General features: G+C 43.1%; 1 protein-coding gene across 2 annotated transcripts in view; it reads left to right on the top strand.

Moving 5' to 3' along the window:
* Positions 1-21,403, top strand: part of LOC106570238 (trafficking protein particle complex subunit 9) — a 398,200-nt gene that overhangs the window by 311,111 nt on the left and 65,686 nt on the right. For both annotated transcript variants that reach the window (XM_045694753.2, XM_045694752.2), the window contains 2 exons: positions 2,462-2,615; positions 10,623-10,713. In XM_045694753.2, the coding sequence (XP_045550709.1) occupies positions 2,462-2,615; positions 10,623-10,713 (245 nt within the window). The remainder of the gene's footprint in view (positions 1-2,461; positions 2,616-10,622; positions 10,714-21,403) is intronic.

Below are 21,403 nucleotides of genomic sequence, written 5' to 3'. Positions count from 1 at the left end.
CACTAGTTATAAATTGTCATAAAGATTTGGGTTGTGACAAAAACCTGAACTTTGCAGCTGTTTCTCTGTGTCTGTGATTTGACTGTTCCCCGGGACGCCATCATCACTCTCACTTTGCTGGGGGAATCAATCCTCTACCAAGCCCTCTTCATTTAATACCACATTCATCACCATTAATTACACACAGGCCGGAAATAAGATGCTCATAGGTTTTATATTGGTTTAATATATTCATTTCAAATCTAGGATGTTATGAAACAGTTTAAGAGACGTTTAGATGAATGAAATAAAACAAAGAAAGAACCAAGACAGATGAAATCTAATTCTGCTAGGGAGATAATCAGGTGCAATGCATTATTTTAACACTTACTTCACAGAGTTATTGGAATGGTAAACAGACACCAGTATGCATGCAGAGGAGAGGATTTGACTTCCCTACTGCTTCATAATGTGACGGATCTGTTTGAGTGGATAGTAATATGCAAGGCAGCAGAAAGAGATCTGGGACCAGGCTAGCCTTGAGTTACTCCTCTGTGAGGTCCACAGGTGGCCAACCCGGTGCAGGGCAGGGTGTCGTCTCCTTCCGTGGGCTCTTATTGGCTGTGGCAGGGGAAGTGGCTATTGGCTAAGACAGCAGAAACAGAGTGGGAATCTGATGCCATCTCCATCGCTTCACACAGGCCTGAGGAGCAGAAATGTTCACCTCTCCTTTTCTGCATCCCTCTCCCCCTATCGCTCTCTTCCAGTTGTCTTCATCCACTTCCTTCCTTCTCCACCCACACGGTGCCGTGTCACTGTACCAGACTGTACTGGCTGCATCCAATTGGCACTTTTAACTCTTCTCTTAGAATGGAAGGCATAAATGTAGCCCCCGGTAATTAGTAAGAAGTTTGTTAGTATTTTATTAGAGAGGCATACAGAACTATGAATCCCAGATGTGTCTCTGTTGCCCTAACCGCAGGCTATGAACGCTTTCTCTCTGCCGCCTGTTAGTATATCAACCTGAACACACACACACACACACACACACACACACACACACACACACACACACACAGTGGAGCAGGAAGCTTGGAGCCTCAGGGTGTTTGGTCTAACTGGATAAATCATTTATCAGTGGCCAGGGCTGGTCAGTAGACTGGACAGGACAGTAGCAGGATCAGGGTGGATGGATGGCATCAGAGATGAGCACACCAACTTCAACAAACACAGTCCCAGTTACCATCTCCATTGATCTGCTGTGGCAGTAGATAGATAGACCAGTGTAATTGTATAAGTGCATTCTAAACTACAGTTGTTGCTGACCACAACAACTGACACCTACATGTCTTGTCAAAGCAGTATGTTTGCATTGAGTGCTTCTGTGGTCTCTTGCCCTTTGATCATCTTTATATTTAGTGGGAATGGAATGGATAGATCCGCCTATTTACCTTTCTTGATTTGGTTTAATGCTATATTTTGAATGTGTTGCCTGTGGCTAAGCTCCCTTCACTTTCCTTCTTCCTCCACTGTCAGAGATGCTGTGTATCTCCAATAGTTTACTTTCTATCTTTCTATCTGAACATATTCACGGTTTCAGAGGGAGACTGGCTTTTAAAATGTCAACAAACCCACATCGCAAATGATTTGATCTGATCATCTGACCAATATGTCCTTCTGTGATTAAAGTTTCGACGTTAGGATACTTGGCCAAGTTTCTAGCACAGAGTAAGACCAGTTATTTGCAAACAAAAACACTTTAGTAGTGCTTACGGTGTTGTTGAATCAAGTGCTACCGCTTTTGACTTTGAGTTTATTTTATTTTTACAGGGACAGTGCACATTAATCAACGTTTCAGTAAAAGTGCCTGTTTTAGCCAGCCGGCTAATTTTCAACCACAGTCCCTGGGCAGGTTATTAAAAACAATTACAATACAGACAATCATTGAGCAGTGAGCACACGCAGAGCAACATAGGACAAGCAAGACATAGCAACATAGCACAAAAAGCAACAAGACAAAACCCATAAAAGCAACAAAGTGTTTCCACACCTCACAAGCTACAGACAACAGACAACATAGAAAGCAGCAATACACAGCTAGGGATTATGTTCACTTTTTATCTTAGTGGGGCAGTGCCATTGGAGGTCTGTCTCCTGTGTATCTAACCTTAGCTCTCTCCTCTCCCTCCCCTCTAGGATGGCTCAGTAGTACCCAAGTCTCTCTCTCCTGTGTATCTAACCTTAGCTCTCTCCTCTCCCTCCCCTCTAGGATGGCTCAGTAGTACCCAAGTCTCTCTCTCCTGTGTTTAACCTTCACGCTCCTCTCTCCCTCCCCTCTAGGATGGCTCAGTAGTACCCAAGTCTCTGTCTCCTGTGTTTAACCTTCACGCTCCTCTCTCCCTCCCCTCTAGGATGGCTCAGTAGTACCCAAGTCTCTGTCTCCTGTGTCTAACCTTCGCGCTCCTCCCTCCCTCCCCTCTAGGATGGCGATCCAGGTGGCTAAGTTTGACTTTCACACGTTGCCCCAGCCGGACCAGGAGGCCGTGCGCTACACCAACCCCAAACTGCTGGAGGAGGAGAGGCTTCACGCCCAGGCCTCCATGATCAACAGCACCCTGGGCATCACCTGGAACATCATATCCTTTCTTGTTGGATGTATACAGATCCCTATTAGAAGGCATCTGGATGCTACGTCCGGAGGTCTTCTGGCTAGGGTGTGTGCCAGTTCTACTGCACTGACAGATGGGAGAAAGTATGGCGAAATGTGCATGCAGCCTTGGGCACTATATAGGGAATAGGGTGCCATTTGAGACACATCCTTTGTCAATATGCAGGCAGGGCACTCCATCAGAACCTCTTAGGTAATGAGGGGGCTATTACCAATACACAGACTCAGTGTTGTTTAGAATGGCATGTGAAGTTGTTACAGGGAGGAGGTGTACAATTAATAATTAATCGGAGTCCCTGTGCTGTTGAACTTGCCATCATATTTTCCATTTTAGTAATGCATAAACACTCCTGTGATTGTGTGCATTTGTTTGATCTGCAAGCAATTTGGCAGGTGTGTGTGTGTGGGGGGGGGGGGGGGGTTCTTCTATCGTTGTGGGACCTATAATCCCTAAAAGTCCCCACAAGGATAGTAAAACAAGGACAATTGTCCCTTGTGGGGACATTTCTCACATCCCCATGAGGACAAAAGCTATTTTAAATGTAGGGTTTAGGATTAAAATTAGGGTTAGGAGTTACAGTTATGATTAGATTTGGGTTAGGGAAAATATGATTTTGAATGGAATACATTTTAGGTCCCCACGAGGATAGAAGAACATAACGTGTGTGTGTGAATGGGTGCGTGCGTACGTACAGGAGCGACTGCAGTCGATGATGTCACTAATGTTGTTTCTCAGAGGGTACTGTTAAATCAGAGCGCGATGCATGTCAGAGCTCTGCTCTGAACTGGGCTGTATGATTATGTTAATGAGGCTGGAGAATGAAAGGCACTATATTTCCAACCAAGCACTTGTTCAAACAACGTATCATTTTTTTTGTTATCTGAAATTGTTATATCAGAAAAACATTGAAACATAGCAGAAATAAATATGTTTTAAGTATAGAAAACTTGGACTGTGAACAGAAGGGTTACAATCACGTAATATGATCTGGGTCACCCTTGGCTTGGCATTTATTCATAATAACATGCATTGTTAATATCCTACTTCTTATTTAAGAGAACTGTGCAGAAACACCTTATCTCGCTGCTTAGCAGACCATGCAACTTGGCCTAGCATTCATTATGGAAGTGTACTGTTTCAGTGCTGCAGATAACGACAGTCTCCTAAATATAGTGTGGCTGAAGAGAAACAAACCAGCCAGAGGAGAGGAAGAGGAAGCGGAGTAGGAACAGAAGGCCTGTTACTGTCATGACGTCCCCTCAGGAGAGAATGAGTGTATCTTCAAGTTCTGGCCTTCAGGGTAGTCTAGCTTCTTCTCAGACCCCCACCCTGATACACACCTAAGCCCCTTTAACAACCCCAACTCCCCAACCATTCCCGTCCCTGTACTCGTCCACACAACAAGGACACAAGCACAAGCACGCCAGGCCTGGAGACAGTTTGGTGGATGGATAGATGTCAGAATGGAGTTGTAGTTTCCTCCAACCTGGTTCACTGTCACAGTGTTTGTGTGCCACATCTGCAGCTTTCAACACCATGCCTTGTAGGAGGCAGCTACATATCACCTCTCCTCACTACATATTTTAATTCTGAGGGGAGTGTGTCCATTCTAGTCATTCTAACTCTATGGTGTTACTTTGTCTGTCTAGTAATTTTAACGCCATGGTGTTACTTTGTCTCTCAAGTCATTTTAACTCAATGCTGTTACTTTGTCTGTCTAGTCATTTTAACGCTATGGTGTTACTTTGCCTGTCTAGTCATTTTAACACTATGGTGTTACTTTGTCTGTCTAGTCATTTTAACGCTATGGTGTTACTTTGCCTGTCTAGTCATTTTAACGCTATGGTGTTACTTTGTCTGTCTAGTCATTTTAACGCTATGGTGTTACTTTGTCTCTCAAGTCATTTTAACGCTATGTTGTTACTTTGTCTGTCTAGTCATTCTAACTCTATTAGGGCTGTCCACGACAACAACAAAAATATCTTAGCCAACCGAAAGTTGTCTGTTCTTTCAACCAATTGATCGAAATTTCAAAACGTGTATTTTTCCATAGACACACCCTATGTGTTTTAATAAAATCAGCTATATATACATTGGGCTTGTCTGATGCTTTAAGCTCACTGTTTGATGAAATAAGACACATGACTCAAGAGGGAGCCAAAGATCAAGATAACCAGGAGAAGAAAAAATGTAACCTGTCCTGACCATCCTCCTCCCGCTCCTACTGGCTTTCGCAGATTTTGCCTTTGCTCTCCTGAAGTTGCCGGTAATAGGCGTCACGAGGAGTCGGCAAACTTTGTCATGTGGAATGCCAATTTTACAATTTCTACTGATCTGCGTGACAGTTATGGTTTTCATATGTACATTTTTGTGGAACAGTTTCACTTTGTATCTCAAAATCATTGTCATTTTTTATATTTTTTTATATATCCAATTGGAAGTTACAGTCTTGTCTCATCGCTGCAACTCTCGTACTGACTCGGGAGAGGCGAAGGTTGAGAGCCATGCGTCCCCCGAAACACAACCCTGCCAAGCCGTACTGCTTCTTGACACACTGCTCTCTTAACCCGGAAGCCAGCCGCAAAGACGGCCTACCCCGGCCAAACCCGGACGACGCTGGGCCAATTGTGCACCGCCCTATGGGACTCCCAATCACGGCCGGATGTGATACAGCCTGGATTCGAACCAGGGACTGTAGTGACGCCTCTTGCACTGAGATGCAGTGCCTTAGACTGCTGCGCCACTCGGTAGGCCTTGGTTAATCAAAATTCTATCCAAATCTAAATGAAAGTTATACAAACCTAAAAAGTAACTTATATTACCATTGCCAACTATGTAAATATAGCCTATAAAGCTAACAAATAGAAACATTGCAGCCTGAAGGTAGAAAATATCCTGATCAAAAGAAATATCCTATAAATCACATTGGCTATGCATGGCGTGTCTGCAACGATCTTGAAACATTGTATTAACTATTAACTTGGGTCCAGCCTGAAGCAACATTGTATAAAATATTCCCTGCGCCAGTGAGCTACAGACACAGCTGTAGGCTATTTGCGCAAGGGATAGGAAGTAGTCAGGTAGGCCTATTTTATGACAGAGCATAACATTTTTCCCTTTCAAGCTGAGTGGTTATTTTCAAATACATTGAGGAATTATTGTCATTCTCAAAGGATGTAAAAAACAACTTTGTTAGGTTGCTGTTTGAGGTGAAGAAAACATTACTTTGAGAAGCTCCGCAGCTCATTAGTGGTGTGGCGTTAAGCTATTCAGAAATACTATCAGATCCCCAAATGTGCACATTTATATGCCTACATTTGTGAGCAGGCCAGGTAGCCTATAGGCCTACTTCTATGTGTAATCAGGTGCACATTCTTACTCATTGACAGGAGTGCTCCAAACAAAAGACAATTACTAAATTGTCAAAACTCATAAATGGAATGAAATAAACCAAATAACTTGTTTCTCACAAGTGTAGCATAGGTTGTGCGCTCTGCAAACAATGTGTCCACTCTGACAGTAAGAATGGCAAAAGACTGGAAAACATTGTAGATTAGGAATGAACTGTAAATGTATCACTGAGATGGGCACAAATAAGGCAGGTGTCTCGTGTGCCATAAAAAAAAAGATATATATATATATATATATATTTGCTACTGCTCGACAAAAAAATATATAGGCCGACCAAAAGCCTATCGACCAAACAATCGACCAGTCGAATAATTGGGGTCAGCCCTACTCTGTGGTGTTTCTCATTCTAACTCTGTGGTGTTACTACTGTAAGGTCCATTCTAGTCATTCCAACTCTGTTGTGTTACTTCGTCCATTCTAGTCATTCTAACTCTGTGGTGTTACTTTGTCTGTCTAGTCAATGTAACTCTATGTGGTGTTACTTTCCCATTCTATTCATTCTAACTCTGTGGTGTTACTTTGTCCATTCTAGTCATGTTAATACTATGTGGTGTTACTTTGTCCATTCTAGTCATTCTAACTCTGTGGTTTTTCTTTGTCCATTCTAGTCATTCTAACTCTGTGGTGTTACTTTAACCATTCTAGTCATTCTAACTCTGTGGTGTTACCTAGTCCATTCTAGTCGTTCTAACTCTGTGGTGTTACTTTGCCCATTCTAGTCATTCTAACTCTGTGGTGTTACTTTGTCCATTCTAGTCATGTTAATACTATGTGGTGTTACAGCAGCACAGTATTTTTCCAGTCATTATTCACGCTGTCAGCTGCGTGGTGGACCAGAGGAGCAGGTTTTCTTTATCATAACATATTATCAAACTAATGTCTTTATGACAGCTCTGTTTATCTGAGTACTCAGCATTAGCAGCATTAGCTCCCTAGCCAGCCCTGCGACATATGATGTCACCAAGGAAAGGTTCAACGGTTCTAACCTTAATTATAATCTTGTTGTTCTCCTCTGATAAATGCGTGTTACTGAGTGTTCAGGAACAGAAGGACTCGACAGGCAGAGCTAAATGTGGGTTCTTAGCCAACCAATCAGATTGGAGTGACAGGTTGACTTGCAGTGTTGCAGTTTTGCTCCCAGAAACCATGCTAGGCTAGAAGACATGGAAGTGTGGGCGGTTTTGAGAAATGACTTGGCTGAGGAGCGGACTGCTCTGTTGGCTTTATACACAATGTGTTTTCTCTCTGAGATGTGAAAAGTTTTTAGATAATCCCAGTTCTTATTATGAGACCAATTACACATTAAGGATAATTATTTCCATTATTCCCTCCACTAATGGTTGAGAAGATACATCATTATTACTCTTTGGGTTGTTAAGGCAGTTTTACTTCTCAGGGTTCTCATTGCATCACCCTGAATGAGATTTGTGAATGGATATTATGTTTCTTAATCACAACATTCAGATATGACACTGGGGAATAAGGTTAGAGGAAAAGAGGGAAAAGACAGTCTTAATGACCTTTGACCTAAAGACTGTTATAGTAGCACTTCCTGTATTTCTACTGTATGTAGCCTGGTCTGGTATTGTGTCTAACACCAAGCTTAGGGCAGTCTACACAGAGAGCTTCTTTTCCACATATAGAACAGAACATGAACTGTACAGTAATGGCCAGCCAGCCAACCGTGAATCTCTGTCCGCCTCAAGCCCTCAGCTCTCCTAACAGAGTCACTAGGCAACCAGGGAGCCACAGGCTTATCTATCAACCACTGGGCTGCAGACAATTTAAAGCTACACTGGAGAATCATACTTCATAAATCCTCTCTTTTTATCTCTTATTTCTCTCTCCATCGCTCTCTCTCTCACGCTCTCTTCACATATTTCTCAGGTGTATATTTGCCACTTTGTTAGTTTGTTATCAAATCACATTTTATCTGTCACGTGCTTCATAAACAACGGGTGTCGAGTATCAGTGAAATGCTTACTTATGGGCCCTTCCTGACAATGCAGAGAGAAAAATAATAATCGAAGGAATAAATAAATACACAACATATATAGACTTTCTTTTTTCTATTGTTATTGACTGTACGCTTGTTTATTCAATGTGTAACTCTGTGTTGTTGTTTGTGTCACACTGCTTTGCTTTATCTTGGCCAGGTTGCAGTTGTAAATGAGAACTTGTTCTCAACTAGCCTACCTGGTTAAATAAAGCTGAAATATATATATTTTTTAAATGAGTAACGATAACTTGGCTATAGTTTCAAGTTGTACCAGTACCGATGTGCAAGGGTACGAGGTAATTGAGGTATCTACAGTTGAAGTCAGAAGTTTACATACACTTAGGTTGGAGTCATTAGAACTCGTTTTTCAACCACTCCACAAGTGTCTTGTTAACAAACTATAGTTTTGGCAAGTCGGTTAGGACATCTACTTTGTGTATGACACAAGTAATTTTTCCAACATTTGTTTATAGACCAGATTATTTCACTTGTAGTTCACTGTATCACAATTCCAGTGGGTCAGAAGTTTACATACACTTAGTTGACTGTGCCTTTCAACAGCTTGGAAAATTCCAGAAATGATGTCATGGCTTTAGAAGCTTCCGATAGGCTAATTGACATCATTTGAGTCAATTGGAGGTGTACATGTGGATGTATGTCAAGGCCTACCTTCAAACTCAGTGCCTCTTTGCTTGACATCATGGGGAAATCAAAAGAAATCAGCCAAGACCTCATAATAAAAATTGTAGACCTCCACAAGTCTGATTCATCCTTGGGAGTAATTTCCAAACGCTTGAAGGTACCACGTTCATCTGTACAAACAATAGTACGCAAGTATAAACACCATGGGACCACGCAGCCGTCATACCGCTCGGGAAGGAGACGCGTTCTGTCTCCTAGAGATGAACGTACTTTGGTGCGACAAGAGCAAATCAATCCCAGAACAACAGCAAAGGACCTTGTGAAGATGCTGGAGGAAACGGGTACAAAAGTATCTATATCCACAGTAAAACAAGTCCTATATTGATATAACCTGAAAGGCCGCTCAGCGAGGAAGAAGCCACTGCTCCAAAACTGCCATAAAAAAGCCAGACTACGGTTTGCAACTGCACATAGGGACAAAGATCATACTTTTTGGAGAAATGTCCTCTTGTCTGATGAAACAAAAATAGAACTGTTTGGCCATAATTTAAACAATTTAAAGGCAATGCTACCAAATACTAAACTTCTGACCGACTGGGAATGTGATGAAAGAAATAAAAGATGAAATCAATCATTCTCTCTACTGTTATTCTGACATTTCACATTCTCAAAATGAAGTGGTGATCCTAACTGACCTAAGACAGGGAATATTTACTAGGATTAAATGTCAGGAATTGTGAAAAACTGAGTTTAAATGTATTTGGCTAAGGTGTATGTAAACTTCCGACTTCAGCTGTACATATAGGTAGGGATAAAGTGACTAGGCAACAGGATAGATAATAAACAGTAACAGCAGCGTATGTGATGAATCAAAGAGTTAGTGCAAAAAGGGTCCGTGCAGATATTCCAAGTAGCTATTGGTTAACTATTTATCGTAATTTCCGGACTATAAGCCACAACTTTTTTCCCACGCTTTGAACCTCGCGGCTTAAACAATGACGCGGCTAATATATGGATTTTTCCCGCTTTCAATTTTTTTTTCTCCAAAAAAACACATTCTGTGACGTGCTCAGTTTTTTTGGCGGAATGAAGCTTTCATTAGACCAATGACATTGCCGAACGGGTTAAGGTCAAACAACTTTTTTGTTTACTGTTTAGATTAAATCGAGCGCTCTCAAACTTCCCATCATTCTGATTACTGTAGTCATTTTGTCACCCTCATCATGGCAAAGACACAGAGAAATGCATATGATGCAGCTTTCAAGTTGAAGGCAATTGATCTGGCTGTTGGAAAAGGAAATAGAGCTGCTGCACGGGAGCTTGGTCTTAATGAGTCGATGATAAGACGTTGGAAATAGCAGCGTGAGGAATTGACTCAGTGCAAAAAGACAACTAAAGCTTACTGCTAATTTTTTATTTTTTGTTACAAGCCGTGTTTCGTTAAAGCCTATTTATTTTTGGTACAAGCCGTGTTTCGTTAAAGCCTGTGTAAAGTTCATTTGTTTCAATGTACCGGTAGGCACCTGCGGCTTATAGACATGTGCGGCTTATTTCTGTTCAAAATAAAATAAAACAAATTAATTCAGTGGGTGCGGCTTATATTCAGGTGCGCTCAATAGTCCGGAAATTACAGTAACTACCTGCTAGAAGCTGTTCAGGCTCCTGTCGGTTCCAGACTTGGTGCATCGGTACCGCTTGCTCTGAGTTTGGCTGGAGTGTGGCTGCAGTCTAGTTTTCTCACTAAAGAAACTTGCCCTTGTCTCATATTCAGTTAAAGGGAGGGAAAATGACACTGTACTGTTTACCTTAGTTTTAACATTAATGCTTGTGAATCCTTTCTCTCTATTAATTGCAAATGTCATCAGAGATACTGAGTCCCCTGCCCCCTCCAGACCAGTGTGTGGTCCTTAACCCTAGCTCACCCGTCTGTCCGTCGCCAGGGAGAGGCCAGTGTGGAGGGAGTTCTCAACCAGTTGGTCCTCGAGCACCTGCAGCTGGCACCTCTACAGTGGGGTGAGTACACATACAAACACACTCACACACACACACACTGTGCGATGTATGAGATGCTTGGCATTACCTTTGACGTAAAACCACTGAAACGTATGGGTATTTTTGTCCCTACTCAAATGATCCGTCCAAAGACATTATGATCATTGATTGTGATGAGGCATGAACTGTTTGGACTGTTTGGATCAAAAGTGTCAATCACCATCGTTCCCATGGAGGTGCCGAACCCGACAAACCCAAACCACTAGACCTGGCAATTAACACACCAGCCTACACAATCCCACCTCATTGGTCTCAAGTCATGTTTTGTATTTGCATTTATAATAGACAGCGGGGCTATTTTAGGGAGCTGTCAGAAGGCAGTACTGGAGTGGCTGGGGGACGTGTGAAGCACCCTGGGACACCACGGAGAGACTTGGAGGAGCTTCCCTCCCTTTCTGGGGCTCACCATCTGTGAACCGCCTCTCAAATAATCAGCTTTCATTTATTTATTAAGTGTGTGCGGGGGTGTATTTATGTTCGACGAACAGTGCTGCCTTTTCTTCGAGGTTAGTGAGTGTGTTCATTAGTCGGTTTAGTGTCTCCTGGTTTAGCAGAAAGAGAGACATATGTTACGGTGACACAACTGATATCTAGCAGTAGATGAGGACATTTTATCTTCAGCATTTCTGTTCTCATCAACAATTCTCCAAACTAACTTCTGTCTAAGTCATCAAAGGACCCAGATCTTCTGACACTTAGAGGTTCTACTTCTTTTATTTGTAGTCTATTACTTTCAGAGGAACATTTTAGGTCATTTTGAAGAGTACATCATCACATCGCAGTCTTCAGGTGTGTGTGTGTGTGTGTGTGTGTGTGTGTGTGTGTGTGTGTGTGTGTGTGTGTGTGTGTGTGTGTGTGTGTGTGTGTGTGTGTGCGAGCAAGCAAGCATCCGTGTGCACACTGTCCTCCTCTACGATAAGAATGCAGTTCATTTGTCCCAGCCTGTTAGAATGGTGTTATCAGAGTAGCTATCATGGGCTCAATGATGGACCTTCTCCTAAGCATTCTCCCTCAGGATCAAAGAATCCGAACACAGAGTGGGTGGATTCATTTAATATGGTTACATCTTAAGTTAGCCAATCATGTGTCTACTGTAAGAGGCTAACTGTTAGCCTAGGGTTAGGTATACTGTATTTTCATACTGCAATCCGTTTAGCCGTGAAGCATTTGGTACATAATGGTTTCTCTTTTATGTGTTTTGAGTGTGGTGTATAGAATTGTCTTACCAGGTTGTGGCCATGTTAGAAGAGATAAGAAATTGATGATTATTTACTCTAATTCCATTGAATCAGGAATATCTTGTTTGCTTTCCATTGTTGCTTAGTTTAGGTGTGGTCTAATTGGGTTAGTGAGAGACTATTTGTCCTGATGTCTCGACAGTGTTCCTAATGACAGAAGTCACTTTGCCCCAAGATATCATTGATGAGCAGCTATGTGTCAACAAAATCAATAACTCATCCACACAATTTGTTCATTCTTGTATCATTAGATTTTTTTTAATATTTAACCCTTATTTTACCAGGTAAATTACAGCAATGACCTGGGGAATAGTTACAGGGGAGAAGGGGTGAATGAGCTAATTGGAAGCTGGGGGTGATTAGGTGGCCATGATTGTATGAGGGCCAGATTGGGAATTTAGCCAGGACACCAGGGTTAACACCCCTACTCTTACGATAAATGCCATGGGATCTTTAGTGACCACAGAGAGATTCAGGACACCCATTTAACGTCCCATCCGAAAGACCGCACCCTACACAGGGCAATGTCCCCAATCACTGCACTGGGGCATTGGGATTTTTTTTTTAGACCAGAGGAAAGAGTGCCTCCAACTGGCCCTCCAACACCACTTCCAGCAGCATCTGGTCTCCCATCCAGGGAACAACCTTGCTTAGCTTCAGTGGCAAGCCAGCAGTGGGATGCAGTGTGGTATGCTGCTGGCAGAACACAATGACAGTATCTCTGAACTGGGTTTAAAGTGTAGCCCTTTCTATCCACTGTCTAGGACATTGCCAGGGAGTCAGACTTCCAATAGCTTACTGGCTACAGTGCATTTGGAAAGTATTCAGACCCCTTGACTTTTTCCACATTTTGTTACGTTACAGCCTTATTCTAAAATGTATTCAATTAAAAAATGGCCTCCTTAATCTACCCCATAATGACAAAGCGAAAACCGTTTTTTAATTTATAAAATAAAAATAAACAGAAGTACCTTATTTACATAAGTATTCAGACCCTTTAATATGAGACTCGGAATTGAGCTCAGGCGCATCCTGTTTCCATTGGTCATTCTTGAGATGTATCTACAACTTGATTGGATTCCACTTGTAGTATATTCAATTGATTGGACATGATTTGGAAAGGCACACACCTGTCAATATAAGGTCCCACAGTTGACAGTTCATGTCAGAGCAAAAACCAAGACATGAGGTCGAAGTAATTGTCCGTAAAAATCCGAGACAGGATTGTGTCGAGGCACAGATCTGGGGAAGGGTACCAAAAAATTCTACAGTATTGAAAGTCCCCAAGAATACAGTGGCCTCCATCATTCTCAAATGGAAGAAGTTTGGAACCACCAAGAATCTTCCTAAAGCTGGCCGCCAGGCCAAACTGAGCGATTGGGGGAGAAGGGCCGTGGCCAGGGAGGTAACCAAGAACCTGATGGTCACTCTGACAGAGCTCTAGATTTCCTCTGTGGAGATGGGAGAACCTTCCAGAAGGACAACCATCTCTGCAGCACTCCACCAATCAGGCCTTTATGGTAGAATGGCCAGACGGAACCCACTTCTCAGTAAAAGGCAAATGACAGCCCGCTTGGAGTTTGCCAAAACGCACCTAAAGGACTCTGACCATAAGGAACAAGATTCTCTTGTCTGATGAAACCAAGATTGAACTCTTTGGCCTGAATGCCAAGCGTCACGTCTGGAAGAAACCCCCCTACGATGCAGCATGGTAGTGGCAGCATCATGCTGTAGGGATGTTATTCAGCGGCAGGGACTGGGAGTCTAGTCAGGATCGGGGGAAAGATGAACCGAGCAAAGTACAGAGAGATCCTTGATGAAAACCTGCTCCTGAGCGCTCAGGACCTCAGACTGTGGTGAAGGTTCACCTTCCAACAGGACAATAACCCAAATCACACAGCCAAGACAACGCAGGAATGGCTTCGGGACATGTCTCTGAATGTCCTTGAGTGGCCCAGCCAGAGCCTGAACTTGAACCCGATGGAACTTCTCTGGAGAGACCTGAAAATAGCTGTGCAGCGACGCTCCCCATCCAACCTGACAGAGCTTTAGAGGATCTACAGTGACTTCTTTACATTACCATATTGTTCCAACCCATGAATATTTAATTGTGGACTTTTCCAACAATGGAAAAACGGGGAAAGTGGCAGAAACAGAAAGGGTCTTTATGCCTTCCTGTTTGCTTAGGGCCTTATTATTGAATGGGGAGTGAGGGAGTCAGCCATAGAGCTAAGGACCATTAGGAAATGATTACCCCCTTTAGGCAGCAGCAGAGCAACAACAACCTAGCTACTACAGAACAGAGTACACACACACACACACACACTGATATGATCATCTATATCAGTCACTTTCTCTAATGCTTTGGCGGGGAAGAGGATATTCTATTCACCAGCCAATTACAGAGTAGTAATGTAAGGTGTATTTAAATGGCTGGTACCTCCCTTTATTAGTGCTGTTTCAGTGTGGGGTATGGAGGGGAACTAAGTAGCCATATAAACAGGCTGCACTGCAATACTTCCTACGTTAACATGTTCATCGTGATTCATTCTGGTCTAGCGAGCCTCAACAAACATAATCATTTGGTCAATTCTATGAGTGACCCTTTTTTTTTCCAATAGTGTTTCTCTTTATTTTGTAAGCATTCATATTTTTTCACTGTTTTGTGCTTCAACATTTTCTCTACAAACCAATTACTCGTTTAGTTTATGTGCCATGTAGTTCTTTATATACACTGAGTATACAAAACTTTCGGACCTACTCTTTCCATGACATAGACTGACCAGGTGAAACCAGGTGAAAGCTATGATCCCTTATTTATGTCACTTGTTAAATCCACAAGACAAAACATTTCAGCGCCTTTGAACCGGGTATGGTAGTAGGTGCCAGGCACACCGGTTTGTGTCAAGAGCTGCAACGCTGCTGGGTTTTTCACGTTCAACAGTTTCCCGTGTGTATCAAGAATGGTCCCCCAACCAAAGGACATCCGGCCAACTTAACAAATCTGTGGGGTGAGGGGGGGACAACTCAAAATTAGTAAGGTGTTCCTATTGTTTGGTATACACAGTGTATATAATAATAATGAATTAACATAATTATTTGCACCCATGATAAAGGTTGACAGCAAAAAATACTATAAAATAAATAATACAAATACTGAGCTATATTGTATGCAAAAAAGTTATGAAAAAATTTGATTATTTTATACTAATACAATTGCTCAGAGAAACAGATTGTGTGTAATAAGTAATAAAATAAAAATCTAAAAAGATAGGGTTATTGGCTCCCCTGTTTGTAATACTCCAGCACCCTCCCCTTGTGAGGACAACACTGAGCCTTGTTCTAAATGTTTTATGAGGTTGGAGAATACATTGTGAGGGGTCTTAGACAATTCCTCAATACAGAATCTTTTCAGATCGTTTTATCCAAAAACCTTTTGTGTTCTCCAATCTCATAAAACAGAAAAAGGCTGTGTCGTTATCCTCGGAAGGTGAGGGCGCTAAAGTATTACAGACAGGGGAGCCAATAATTTTGACCCGTCTTTTATCAAATGTATTTTTTAGTACTTGTTAAAGGGGCAATCTGCAGTTGCTACATTCATTTTTAGACGTATGAATTAGATATATACCCATTTGATTCTTGAAGAAAATAACTTAGAAATGCTTCATGAGCTTGGTTCAACTGTTGTATCCCATCAGAACCAAAAATACCAGCTTGTTTTTCTCCAAGGTTTGTAAACAATTTAAATGAAGTACATTTAGTACACAGCCTCAAAACATGGTTAAAACTATAAAAGTGGTATCATGGATGGTCAGTCCTTGCATCCATAGCTCTGTCTATGAATTTGAGAGTGGTTACATTTCTCCAGGATCATCCCTCAGCTGGCAGGGAGTACACTTTGTTGTTTCTGCTGCTGATTGCCGCTTTAAACAAAATCTCTTTCTCTGAGCAATTGTATTAATATACAATACAATTTGAGCATACAATATAGCTCAATATTTGTATTATTATTTTATACAATTTTTGATGCTCATCTTTACCAAGGGTGGCAATAATTACTCACCCCATAGTACACAGTATCACTGGTGTCATGCGGGCCACCCGCCATGCTCTCTACATAGCCTGCTATTGGCCCTCTCCATGGGCAGAAAGCATCAATACTATTGGCTGACTGAGCAGGTGTAATGGCTGACTCCTCTCACAGCGATTTGTTGATTCGAGCCCATTTTTCATCAAGAATCGTGTGGACACGTGTCTCAATCGATTTCTGTCTGTTTGGCAGCTGCTCTGGATAATAAATATGCCTACAACTTCAGCGATGATGTCAACATTGGACACACACCTGTCTGCGGCAGCAGAAAAGCTAGGTACTTTATTTGATAGTGTTCCACACACACACCCACCCTGCGTAAATGTCATCCGGTGTACCTTGGTGTGCTTGGTGTATCTACCCCTATTGTTTTTCAAAAGGTTACTGGCTGGTCGGCCTGATTATCTGTGACAAACGATCTTGACACTCCAGAAAACCTGGAGGGGTCTTCTCCTCCAAAACATGAGTCACAGAAAGAGGGATGGAGGGATAGAGATGAATGGTTAGAAAGAGACGGACAGATATCATTAAATGAGAGCAATATAATATCCTGGTGAATTGAAGGGGTGAGAAGGAACTATTAACTGCATTTAACCATAAACTATTGTTTTAATCTGCCACATTGCCATGGGATGTACATCTCCAAATATGTTTGGCTGTTTGTCACTCTGTTTACGGCTAGCTGTCGAAGACCATGTTGCTTTAGGGTTCAGTCAGTGGGCTGTGTGTTCTCTGTAGTACCAGTCACCTTCCATGGGGAGCGTAGAGAGAAATGGATGCATCTTTAGAAAGCCTGGCTTTCTCGATTCTTGACCACATATGGCCCCCTGGTTACGGGGGTTTGAGCCCTGGTCTCTGCCACCTTCTATATGCTCTACTATCTGTCTCCGTACCTCCCTGTTTCAGTCTGTTTCAAAACGATTCCTCCCTACTGAACAGGGCCCATACAGGGCGGGTGGCAGAAGCAGCAGCAGTAGCAGGGTTTATGTGTTCTGCAGCCCGTTATAGTGCTATGTTCATAGCGTTGAAATCTTTCTGAACAAGACCCAGGTACTTAGAGGGCAGCAGCAGTAGCAGGGTTTATGTGTTCTGCAGCCCGTTATAGTGCTATGTTCATAGCATTGAAATCTTTCTGAACAAGACCCAGGTACTTAGAGGGCAGCAGCAGTAGCAGGGTTTATGTGTTCTGCAGCCCGTTATAGTGCTATGTTCATAGCGTTGAAATCTTTCTGAACAAGACCCAGGTACTTAGAGGGCAGCAGCAGTAGCAGGGTTTATGTGTTCTGCAGCCCGTTATAGTGCTATGTTCATAGCGTTGAAATCTTTCTGAACAAGACCCAGGTACTTAGAGGGCAGCAGCAGTAGCAGGGTTTATGTGTTCTGCAGCCCGTTATAGTGCTATGTTCATAGAATTTAAATCTTTCTGAACAAGACCCAGGTACTTAGAGGGCAGCAGCAGTAGCGGGGTTTATGTGTTCTGCAGCCCGTTATAGTGCTATGCTCATAGAATTTAAATCTTTCTGAACAAGACCCAGGGAACCAGGTGGCAGCAGCAGCAGTAGCAGGGTTTACGTGTTCTGCAGCCGGCCTGGAGTAGCGTTATGGAAATAGCCTCATTGATTACTGCTCCTCTGCTGACAATTGAATTAAAGCCAAAGTGGCACACCTTCTCTTGGGTGTCTCCACGTCAGCTTAATAGACTGGAGTTAAATAAACAGACATCTGCATGCTGAGTTAACCCTGCACAGGCAACTCTGGCTCTCTGGGGCTCTGACTGACCCTACGTCCCACATGGCACCCTATTCCCTTTTTAGTGCATTACCTTTGACCAGAGCCCTGTATACAGTATCTCCCATGTATTGAGACATGGCTCTGCAGTAGCTAAGCAGTGGGAGAGAGGAGATACCTAGATATGGCGAGAGAGAAACACAAGGAGAGGGAGAGGACTTTGCCCTTCCAGGCTGCTACCGGGAACCTGTCTTAACGGAATTCAAATTCATCCATGAATGGCAAGACAAATGTTTGGGTTGATAAAGAGGTCAACAGGGAGAGAGAAAGAGAGAGAGAGATGAAGGGAGCGAGTAAGGTGGGGCAGCTGTAAAAGGCAGGAGATAATTTAATAAGACAGCTCTTTTTGAACTGGCTCTGTGTGTGTGCGTGTGCGTGTGTCTGCTCAGACAGATGGTCGTTTGGAGTGGTTACAGGCGCCTGGGTGATCAGTACACACTGGGGACATCTTAGGGGGGTAATGTGCCTTTAAGGCTCTGGTCAGGAGCCCAGAAGCCAGGAGGAAGAGCACCATGGGGGTGCTGGATGGGACTGGGCACGGTACACCCTCCCTGACCATGAGATTGGACAGTCTTCTCCTCTGCTGGGGATGGGTAGAGAGAATGGTGCAGACACATACACATAGTCTAGTCAGCCTTATGTCCCTGAGTCAGCACCCAGAGGTAAGGCTGGGATGGAGGTAGTGTATGCAGGGAGGAAGAGGATGGCTCCCCTGGGAGGATCATGGTAGCTGTGTGGCCTGATGCCATCCTGATCCAGGCTTTTACATGGCTTCCAGTCCCTCAGCTCCCAATGGTCCTATCACTCTACTGATGACAACACAGGAGAAATGGACTTACTTTGAATACTGTTGGTCTCATGGTTCTCTGCAGTCTAGCCCTGACAGTGAGTGGGTGATTGAAGGGGCTGAGGGGAAGTAAAGGGGCTGCTGTGATGAACAGGTCCCCCATACTAAACAGGGCCTGAAGAGTTGCGAGTGGCCAAAGAGAAGGAGGTGAAAATCAGGGACGACGCTGTCAGGAGCAGCCCCATTTATCTGGCTGTTTTTTAGCCCTGTCACCCAGACTCTGTCTATCAACCCTCCTTATCATCAAGCAGAGATTCCATGTCCATCACGTTCCACAGGTATATCTTTGCCACAGTAGTTACACCATCCTCCTTCTTCTTCTCTTCTCTGTGTACAGTCAATATCAACCTGAAAACTGTCCCATTGTAACAGTAGCTAGCCGCTCCACTGTTGTTCATGTGAATAATCCTCCTCATCCCCAACATGTGCTTATTAGGAGTATCCCAGCATATACACAGCAATTTAGTATTTACCAGAGCTTTGTCATTCTGAAACTGGCTTCTGTTGTGTTTGAACCTCAGCATTAGGGGAACAACACAAACATGGAGAGGATGATTTGTTTGGCTTTGGGCTGAAGAGGATCAGAACGTGATCCTAGTTATCGCTCTGCTGGGCTAATATTGTGATCAGAGACCAGACTACCGTGGCTATTCCTGGGTTGTTCCAGCCCCTGTGCCCTGCGAAGTTGGGAACTTCCAGTGGATAGAATGTTAGCCCATTGAGAGCTGTCCTCTGTGAGGATGGGATATATGGATGTATTGGTCTAGAGTTAGCACATTGAAGAGCCTTAGCGTGCCTGTTTATAGGACATTTATCACGGCTGGAGAACAATCCAGACTGTCAGCGTGTCACTTTGGATGATGAGTGGGCATAAATCCTAAGTCTTCCTCTCCTCCTCCACCTACAGCCCCAGCCGGGTCAGCAGAGATAGCCAGCACACAACACCACATTATGCAGATGCATGTAGAATATCTACCGCACAGAATTTGTGTAATATTATATAGTTTCAATCCCGTTTCGTTAGATTTAGTGTTATGGTTGTGTTTGAAATGGCTAAAGTATTTTCATGACCTAAACATCTATTTATTTTCTATGTTCTCCAGCTTAGCCACAGAGGATTTTTGACTTACCATATTGTTAAGCCATTTACCAGCATTGGTTCCCCACTACTCCACTTTCCATCAAATAAAAATTCCTTTCATTGATTTCTGTAAAGGAAACAAGAGTTTCCCCAGAGGCAGCCTTTTCATCCCTGAAAGACAAATTACCTGACATTTCTAAACGAAACACAGCTGTGTGTGTCTGTGTCTCCTGTGTGTGTGGCGATATAATGTGTCAGAGCTAGACTTTGCAGATTTCTGCTTTGTTTATACTGCTCTCCTCCTGCCTGCACCATCTATCACATATCCTGGTTAAACCAGACTGAACTTTGTATTCAGTCTGGTTTAATCAGGCGCTTATACAGGAAAATGGGGTGAAACACAAACAGATCGCTGTCTTAAGAACTGTTGAAAGATGGAAGGCTCATACTGTTGGCATGCTGTTCTCTTTTGCAGCAGACTGTGAAATGAACTGTCAGCCATTGGTGAATTTTATTGGAATAAATTACCAAACTATAAAACTAGCTAGCCAGCTATGGGTAACTGTAGCTAGCTACCTGACAGGAGTGCAAGCTAGCTACGTTAGCTTACTAGGTATATTAATAGCTTTTGGTTGGTTCTTTTAAGCTCAACTTCAAGATTTCCACCAAGGACTTTGCCTCTCCGGTCACTCTTCCTCGCTTGGGCAATGGACATTTAACGTACACTCAGATGTGACGATATAAAACGTCATTCAAATGCTGAGGATTTAGGGCAGAGGGCTGTCGACTCTGGCTGCGTTTCAAACTCAAAGTAGACAGCCATCGGCCCTAAACCCTCAGCCCTTGAATGCTGTTGGTGAAACGTACTTTCAGCTAGCTACTATTGGTGAAACGTACTGTCAGCTACATATACTACTGTTAGTGAAACATCCTGTCTGTTAGTGCTGCTGCTGTTGGTGAAACATACTGTCTGCTAGCTACACTACTGTTGGTTAAACGTACTGTCTGCTAGCTAGACTACTGTTGGTGAAACATACTGTCTGCTAGCTAGACTACTGTTGGTGAAACGTACTGTCTGCTAGCTAGACTACTGGTAGTGAACCGTACTGTCTGCTAGCTAGACTACTGTTGGTGAACCGTACTGTCTGCTAGCTAGACTACTGTTGGTGAAACGTACTGTCTGCTAGCTAGACTACTGTTGGTGAAACGTACTGTCTGCTAGCTAGACTACTGTTGGTGAAACGTACTGTCTGCTAGCTAGACTACTGTTGGTGAAACATACTGTCTGCTAGCTAGACTACTGTTGGTGAACCGTACTGTCTGCTAGCTAGACTACTGTTGGTGAACCGTACTGTCTGCTAGCTAGACTACTGTTGGTGAAACATACTGTCTGCTAGCTAGACTACTGTTGGTGAAACATACTGTCTGCTAGCTAGACTACTGGTAGTGAACCGTACTGTCAGCTAGACTACTGTTGGTGAAACATACTGTCTGCTAGCTAGACTACTGGTAGTGAACCATACTGTCAGCTAGACTACTGTTGGTGAAACATACTGTCTGCTAGCTACATTTACATTTTGGTCATTTAGCAGACCCTATTATCCAGA

The sequence above is a fragment of the Salmo salar genome, chromosome 14 (assembly GCF_965601325.2).
Source record: "Salmo salar chromosome 14, fSalSal1, whole genome shotgun sequence".
Classification (NCBI taxonomy): domain Eukaryota; kingdom Metazoa; phylum Chordata; class Actinopteri; order Salmoniformes; family Salmonidae; genus Salmo; species Salmo salar.
The sequence above is the reverse complement of the archived record's forward strand: the minus strand, read 5'-3'. Positions and strand labels throughout refer to the sequence as shown.